The 8835-nt window shown below is 42.0% G+C and overlaps 1 protein-coding gene and 1 pseudogene across 1 annotated transcript; one reads left to right on the top strand and one right to left on the bottom strand.

Annotated features, from left to right (window-relative positions):
• Positions 1-692: 692 nt before the first annotated feature.
• On the top strand, positions 693-5489 carry LOC142625155 (uncharacterized; annotated as a pseudogene).
• Positions 5490-7692: 2203 nt separating this feature from the next.
• On the bottom strand, positions 7693-8097 carry LOC142625156 (uncharacterized). The gene has a single exon (XM_075798854.1). The coding sequence runs from the start codon at positions 8095-8097 to the stop codon at positions 7693-7695; it is 405 nt and encodes a 134-aa protein (XP_075654969.1).
• Between the last annotated feature and the right edge of the window lie 738 nt (positions 8098-8835).

Raw genomic sequence — 8835 nt, forward strand, 5'->3', positions numbered from 1 at the left:
TATTCTCCTTGTGAGGTCTTGTGTTCCTTTTGGTTCTTAAAAGAACTCTTGAATTTATCAAGTTAATCTTGTGGCGTTCAAGCAACCAAACTTATCACCTTGATTCTTGAGAGTTTCTTAGGAATTCTTGGTGTGGCGTTTTCAATCTAACGTAGTCTTGGTGTTTTATCTGATTAGATGACGGTCAAGGCTCAACAAATCTTGTCTAACGATCTGGGGGTTCCAAACCATCATTGTTATCGGGTTTCATCACAATTGTTGGTGAAGTTCATATCATTTGGTATCAAAGCTTTGGTTCTAAGATAAGTTTGCCTATCTTTTATTTTCATTCTATTTCCTGTTCCTCACTCAAAAAACAAAAAAAAAAAACAAAAAAAAAAAGAAAAAGAAAAGAAAAGAAAAGAAAATTTCTCAATCTTGTTCCTCACCTTATTCAAGTTCTTGACCTTTTTGATGAGTTTTGGTTATTTATCATTCTAAATTACTGCTGGATTATTTTGAATTAGTTTCTTGAAGTTCGATTAAGAACTAAAGACGACACAAAAGAGTGGAAAAAGGCAAGAGTGTGTGAGACCATAAGAGGGTAAAAGCCGTTTAGAGTGAAAACACGAGTGCGAGTGTATCAATTCTTGAGTGAAACACGTGAGGGAGGGCCTGTGAGGATTCTAACCTTGTTTTGCAGATTTTTAAACATGGCCAATAATCAAGAAGAAGACACAACCGAAGAACTTCGACAACATCAGAACCTCCAAATGCAAGCACTGCTAGGGGAGATGAGGCGTATGTTGAGGGCTGAAATTGAACCTATTCATGAGAGATTGGATAGGGTAGAAGCGGGAACTCCTAGAGGCCAGCAACATGACATGCACAACCGGCAGCAAGGTGGGCATGTTCCATGGCGGAATGTTGAGGAAGAGGCGGAGTCGGAGGAGGTTGATGAGCCATATGTGAACCGAGGCAGGTTTGAGCATGGGTATGGGAATAGAGAAGCTAGGATGGGTAGGCCTAGGAGGGATAATGATTTAGGAAACCTAAAGATTAAAGTCCCATCTTTTCAAGGAAAAAATGATCCTGAAGTTTATTTGGAGTGGGAAACTAAAATGGAGATGGTGTTTGATTGTCACAACTATTCGGAGATAAAGAAGGTTAAGTTGGTTGCAATTGAATTTACTGATTATGCCATTGTGTGGTGGGATCAATTATTGATTAATAGGAGGAAGAATAGAGAGCCACCTGTGGACACTTGGGAGGAGATAAAAATGCTTATGAGGAAGCGTCTTGTACCCAATCACTATTATAGGGGGCTGTATCAAAAGTTGCAAAGGTTAACTCAAGGTTCCAAGAGTGTGGATGAGTATTACAAGGAGATGGAGGTAGCTATGATCTGGGCTAATGTAGAAGAGGACCGGGAAGCCACAATGGCTAGGTTCTTGCACGGTTTAAATCGTGAGATTCTGGATATAGTTGAGATGCTGCACTATGTTGAATTGACGGATATGGTGCATCAAGCCATAAAGGTGGAGGAGCAATTCAAACGAAAGGGATTGGCTAGGAGGGGACAACCTATGATCAGTCAGTGGAAGACAGCTCCAAAAAGGGACGAGCAGCTGCAAAATAAGCCAAAATTTGAACCATCTAAGAGTGCCAACACAAAGACCGCCACTACTTTAGGTAACACCGAGGCTTCGAGTTCTAAAACCTGTGATATTAAGTGTTTTAAATGTCAGGGGCGGAGACACATAGCCAGCCAGTGTGTAAACAAAAGGGTGATGGTGATAAATGCTCAAGGCGAGCTTGAGTCAGAGAATGAGGAAGAAGTAGAAAATGTTGACATGCCATCTTTGGAGGATGCCGATGATGAGCAAAATGCTGTGGTTGGAGATTTATTAGTAACAAGGCGAGTCCTCAATGTGCAGGTTAAAGAGGAAGAAAGTAACCAAAGGGAGAACTTGTTTCATACTCGGTGCTTTGTAAATAACAAAGTTTGCAGTGTCATTATTGATGGAGGGAGCTACACAAACGTAACCAGCACTTATTTGGTGGAAAAATTGGCCTTAACTACCTTGAAACATCCTCAACCTTACCGGCTTCAGTGGCTGAATGAATGTGGCGAAATCAAGGTGACAAGACAAGTGTCGGTGACATTATCCATTGGCAAATATGAGGATGAGGTGCTATGTGATGTGGTTCCCATGCATGCATGCCATTTATTGTTGGGAAGACCATGGCAGTATGATTGGAGGGTTAAGCATGATGGATTCACAAATAAGTATTCTTTCACTCTTTAAGGGCAACCCATTACGCTTGTGCCATTAACTCCAAAATAGGTCAGGGAGGACCAATTAAAGTTACAAAGATCAAATGAAAAAAAAAAAAAGGAAAAAGAAAGGAAGGCCGAAATTGAAAAAAAAAAGTTAAAAAAAAAAGAGAGAAAAACATTGATCAGAGTGAAAAAGAAAGAGAGATGATTTCGGCTATAATGAGAGCAGGAGAGGAAAATTTCAATTACATTGCAAAAAAAAGTGAGATCAAGAGAGCATTATTTTCATACCAGCCCCTTGTTGTACTCCTGTACAAGGACGCTCTTTTATGTACTAATGGTTTTGTCGGAACTTTGCCGAGCAATATTGTTTCTCTTTTGCAGGAGTTTGAAGATGTCCTTCCTGAAGAGGTACCTCATGGTTTACCTCCAATTCGAGGGATTGAACATCAAATTGATTTCATACCTGGTGCATCAATTCCAAACTGACCTGCTTATAGGAGTAATCTCGAGGAGACCGAGGAACTTCAGAGACAAGTAGGTGAATTATTGGAGAAGGGATACGTGCGTGAAAGCATGAGTCCTTGTGCGGTCCCGGTGTTATTAGTTCCTAAGAAGGATGGAACATGGAGGATGTGTGTTGACTGCTGAGCCATCAACAACATAACGGTAAAATATCCTCATCCCATTCCTAGATTAGATGATATGCTAGATGAATTACGTAGTTCTTGTGTCTTTACAAAAATTGATCTTAAGAGTGGTTACCATCATATTAGGATGAAGGAAGGTGATGAATGGAAAACTGCTTTTAAGACTAAATATGGTTTGTATGAGTGGTTAGTGATGCCTTTCGGCTTAACATGCTCCAAGCACTTTTATGCGTTTGGTGAACCATGTTCTACGTGCATTTATTGGTAGATTTGTAGTTGTGTATTTTGATGATATCCTAATTTATAGCAAAAATTTGGAAGAACATGTAATGTATTTGAAATTTGTTTTGGAAATTCTAGGGAAAGAAAGATTATTTGCTAACCTCAAAAAGTGCACATTTTGTACGGATAAGCTTGTGTTTCTTGGTTTTGTTGTTAGTAAAAGAGGAATTGAGGTGGACGAGGAAAAGGTGAAGGCAATCCAAGAGTGGCTAACGCCTACAACAATCAGCCAAGTGAGGAGTTTCCACAGCTTAGCTAGTTTCTATAGACGGTTTGTGTGTGATTTTAGTAGCTTAGCCACCCCTCTTACTGAAGTCATCAAGAAAAATGTGCCGTTTAAGTGGGGGAAAGAACAAGAAAAGGCATTTAATCAGATCAAAGAAAAGTTAACCAATGCACCTTTGCTTGTTTTACCTAACTTTGCTAAAACTTTTGAAATTGAGTGTGATGCTTCAGGAATAGGTATTGGAGCTGTTTTGATGCAAGAAGGCCATCCAGTTGCTTATTTCAGTGAAAAGTTGGGTGGGGCAGCCCTAAATTACCCCACTTATGATAAGGAGATGTATGCCTTGGTAAGGGCTTTGGAAAATTGGCAACACTACCTATAGCCAAAGGAATTTGTGATTCACACAGATCATGAATCTTTGAAGCATTTGAAAGGGCAGCAAAGGTTGAACAAACGCCATGCCAAGTGGGTAGAATTCATTGCAACATTTCCTTATGTGATCAAATACAAGCGAGGTAAGGAAAATGTGGTGGCTGATGCATTGTCCCGAAGGTATGCTTTACTTTCCATTTTAGATACAAAAATGCTTGGCTTTGAATACATTAAGGATTTGTATGCACAAGATTCTGATTTTGGTGATGTGTTCAATGCATGTGAAAAAGTGGCATTTGGTAAGTTTTATAGGCATGAGGGATTTTTGTTTCGGGAGAATAAACTGTGTGTGCCTAGGTGTTCTTTGCGTGAATTGCTTGTGAGAGAAGCTCATGGTGGTGGTTTGATGGGTCATTTTGGTGTAGCTAAGACTTTAGGAATTTTGCATGATCATTTTTTTTGGCCTCATATGAAATGAGATGTGGAAAGAATCTGTGAGAAGTGTATCACGTGTAAACAGGCTAAGTCTAAGTTGAAACCCCATGGTTTGTACACCCCTTTGCCAATACCTAGTGAACCTTGGACTGATATTTCTATGGATTTTGTTTTAGGTTTACCTAGGATTAAGAGGGGAAGAGATTCAGTTTTTGTGGTGGTAGATAGATTTTCCAAGATGGCACACTTCATTGCATGTCACAAAACTGATGATGCATCATATATAACTGATTTATTCTTCAAAGAAATTGTTAGGATACATGGTATGCCTAGGACCATCGTTTCTGATAGGGATGCAAAGTTTTTGAGTTACTTTTGGAAGACTTTGTGGGGAAAGTTGGGAACCAAGTTGTTGTTTTCTACTACTTGTCATCCACAAACGGATGGTCAAACTGAAGTAGTAAATAGAACTTTGTCTTCTTTGTTGCGTGCTATCATTAAAAAGAACATGAAAACATGGGAAGATTGTTTGCCACATGTTGAATTTGCTTACAATAGAAGTATACATTCTGCATCTAAGTTTTCACCATTTGAAATTGTTTATGGTTTTAACCCATTGTCACCGTTGGATTTAACTTCTCTACCTTTGAGTGAATGTGTGAACTTAGATGGCAAAAAGAAAGTAGAATTTGTAAAGATGATTCATGAAAAGGCACGGCTGAACATAGAAAGGAGGACTCAACAATATGTCCATCAAGCCAATAAGGGACGCAAGAAGGTAGTGTTTGAACCAGGAGATTGGGTTTGGTTGCACTTCAGGAAGGATCGTTTTCCAAAAAAACGGCGTTCAAAACTCCTACCACGGGGTGATGGACCATTTCAAGTAGTGGAGCGCATCAATGATAATGCCTACAAGCTTGACTTACTAGGTGAGTATGGTGTTAGTGCAAGCTTTAATGTTGCTGATTTGTCTCCTTTTGATGTATGTGATGATTTGAGGACAAATCCTTCTCAAGAGGGGGAGAATGATGCAAATCAAGGAGCTGGTCATGCTGATCATACACGTGGAAATGGAGTTGAATTTGCACATGACCCTTTGTCACTTCCTAGTGGCCCAATTACAAGACTTAGAGCTAAACGTTTTAAGGAAGCACTAAATGGGCTAGTCCAAGAGAATTTGGCTGATTCTGAAAAGACCAAGGTGGGCTCAGATAATAATCAAGGCTTAGTCTATGTCATCAAAGCACTTGAAGAGGCAAATTAATCTAGTCATTTAGCTTGTTTGACTGCCTTTAAAAGTCCAAGAATCCAAAAAAAAAAAAAAACGTGGGAACTTGTTTTGCTTAATTTTTGTGCTGTTTTCAAAGCTGTAATTATGACTTGCCTATTCTTGGAGGGTTGTTCCAGGTATATAGATGGGTAGTACGAATTTTAAAAATCAATTTTGGTTTTTCAGAAAAACTATTCTCCTTGTGAGGTCTTGTGTTTCTTTTGGTTCTTAAAAGAACTCTTGAACTTATCAAGTTAATCTTGTGGCGTTCAAGCAACCAAACTTATCACCTTGATTCTTGAGAGTTTCTTAGGAATTCTTGGTGTGGCATTTTCAATCCAACGTAGTCTTGGTGTTTCATCTGATTAGATGACGGGTCAAGGCTCAACAAATCTTGTCTAACGATCTTGGGGTTCCAAACCATCATTGTTATCGGGTTATATCAAAATTGTTGGTGAAGTTCATATCATCATCCTCCCTTCAGCTTTTTACTAGCATGTCGTCGACGTAGACTTGAACATTTCTCCCAATCTGCTGTGCGAAATGGCATGACTTTGTAACAAAAAAGGCCCTGGCTAGTTATGAATGAAGTCTTCTCTTGATCTGCTTCGTTCATTTGGATTTGGTTATATCCTAAAAACGCGTCCATGAAGCTCAACAGTTGGTGTTTAGTTGTAGAGTCCATCAGGAGGTCGACCTGTGGGAAGGGGTAGCTATCTTTGCAGCGTGCTTTGTTTAGGTCCATGAAGTCTACGCACATCCTCTATTTTCCATTGCTTTTCTTGATCATCCCGACGTTCGCCAGCCAGTCGGGGTAGTAAACTTCCCTAATGAAACCTACCTCTTGTAACTTGTGGAGTTCTTTCGCTACAGCACAGTCTCTTTCTTGGGCGAACACCCGATTCTTCTGACGGATGGGTGGAAAGGAAGGCGACACATTCAACTTGTGCACTATGATTGACGGGTCGATTCCTGGTATGTTTTCGTTGCTCCAGGCAAATATGTCCCGGTTCTCTTTGAGGAAAGTTGTGAGTGCTTGACGGACCATCGAGCTAGAGAGGGTGCCAATCTTGGTTGTTCGTTCTGGTCGGGAATCATCAAGAAGTATCTTTTCAAGTCTTTCAATAGGCTCTACCACTGTTTGATGTTCTTCTATGTTCATGGCCTGGAGATGGTCGTCCATTTCCATCATAGCTATGTAACACTCGCGTGCAGCCACCTGATTTCCTCACAGTCCTCCTACTCCGTAGTCAATAGGGAATTTGATCATTAAATTATAGGTCGAGGTTACAGCCTTCCACGAATTGAGGGTAGGCCGCCCTATAATGGCGTTGTAAGTGGACGAGCAGTCGACCATAAGGAACGTTACATTCTTAGTGATCTACTGGGGGTAGTCACCTACCGTTACGATCAAAGTGACAGCGCCAAGGGGGAATACCCTTGTTCCTCCAAAACCAACAAGCGGAGTGTTCGTCGGAACTAGTCATTCCTTGTCAATCCTCATCTGCTGGAATGCCGGGTAGTAGAGGATGTCGACTGAGCTGCCATTGTTAATCAGGACTCGGTGTATGTTGTAGTCCCCTACTCGGATGTTAATAACGAGTGCATTGTCGTGCGGGTGGTGGAGACATCGCACATCTTCTTCTGAGAATTCAATGACGGGATTGTCGATCTGTTCCATCTTGGGTACGAGGTCTGTTAGCTGGACGTTTTGAACCATCCTGAGGTAAGTCTTACGAGCCTTTTTGGATGAATCAGAGGCCGCAACGCCCCCTACTATCATTCTTATATCTCCTATGGGCGGCCTAGGACGCTTATTTTCTCACCGAGGGATCTGCTCTTGTGGTGGATCCGTTCTTTCTTTGCTAACAAACCTCTGCAGCTTTCCTTGTCTTATGAGTGCTTCTATTTATTGCTTCAAATTGTAGCATTCGGTCGGGTCATGATTGTGGTCACGGTGGAAGCGGTAGTACTTGTCCTTAGACCTCTTATTAGGATCTCCCTTCAGCTTGCCGGGAAATGTTAGAGCTCCTTCATCTTTGATCTGCATCAAGACTTGGTCGATCGGGGCAGTCAGCGGGGTAAAACTTGTAAACTTTCCCACGGGGGGCTTAGAACGCCTGTCCTCCCGTCGCTCTCCAGTCCTGGCCATCTTCCACCCCTATCCTGCCGTACGTCTTCCTGTCTCTCTCTCTTCTTAGGCCTCTCTTCTCGAGCCAGCAACGCGTCTTCCGCGTTCATGTACTTGGTTGCCCCTGTACAGCATATCTGACATGGTTTTTGGGTCGTTCTTGTATAAGGAGAATAAAAACTTACCCTTTCGTAGCCCATTCATGAAAGCGGCCACGAGTATCTTGTCACCAGCTTCATCGATCGAGAGGGCCTCTTTGTTGAAACGAGCTATGTAAGACCTCATTGTCTCATCCTCTCGTTGCTTAATGTTCATCAAGCATGCAGTGGACTTTTTATACCCATGCCCCCCGATAAAGTGATAGGCGAACTGGACGCTTAACTCCTTGAAGGTACCAATAGAGTTAGGCGTTAACCTGCTGAACCAAATTCTTGCAGGTCCCTTCTGCGTGGTGGGGAACACTCTGCACATGATCTCATCTAGCACCCCTTGAAGGTGCATCAGGGTCTTGAAAGACTCCAAGTGATCTAAGGGGTCCTTGGATCCGACGTAATTTTCCACCTGTGGCATACGAAACTTCAGTGGAAGGGGGAAAGTGACGGATGCTGTGAATGGCGAATCAGTTCGATGGACCAAGTCATCGAGGTCGCTGGACACCTGTCCTCTAAGGGCATTCATCATAAGGTCCATTTGCTCCTTCATCATCTGCATCTTGGCGACTATGTGAGATGGAACCGTATCAATGACGAATGGCCAGCTTGTGTCACACTGTTCCGGTCTGCTTAGGGCATTGCTACCTTCTGACCCTTCTTGGTTCCTTCTCTCAGCGCAGGTGCCTTCTTGGTCTTCCTCCTAAGTGTTAGCGCCCGCATTCTTTTGGCGTAGCTGCTTTTCCAAATCTTGGTTATGTTTGGTGAGGCGTTCCATGGCGGCGGCTAGAGTTTGGACTTGTCTCTCGAGTGCGGTCGTGCATGGTTCGACTCCTTGAGCGTTGTTGGTGGTCGTCATCGAGTGAGTAAGTACCATGCAACTCTTTGTCTAGGAAGCAATAGTACGGCTTTACAAGTCACTAAATTTCCCACAGACGACGCCTATTGATGATGCTGAAAATCATCAGTGAGCCACACGGTCCTTAATGAACACTCCAATTATATGCAAACTCAATGAATGGCAAACAATCCTCCCAATTTTTCAAGTTCTTCTGAATTA

Source organism: Castanea sativa, chromosome 2 (genome assembly GCF_040712315.1).
Source record: "Castanea sativa cultivar Marrone di Chiusa Pesio chromosome 2, ASM4071231v1".
In the NCBI taxonomy this organism is placed as follows: Eukaryota; Viridiplantae; Streptophyta; class Magnoliopsida; order Fagales; family Fagaceae; genus Castanea; species Castanea sativa.

Bases quoted from the DNA above. Each gene is read 5' to 3' on its own strand.
- LOC142625156 (XM_075798854.1), bottom strand. From the start codon at position 8,097: ATGTGCAGAGTGTTCCCCACCACGCAGAAGGGACCTGCAAGAATTTGG.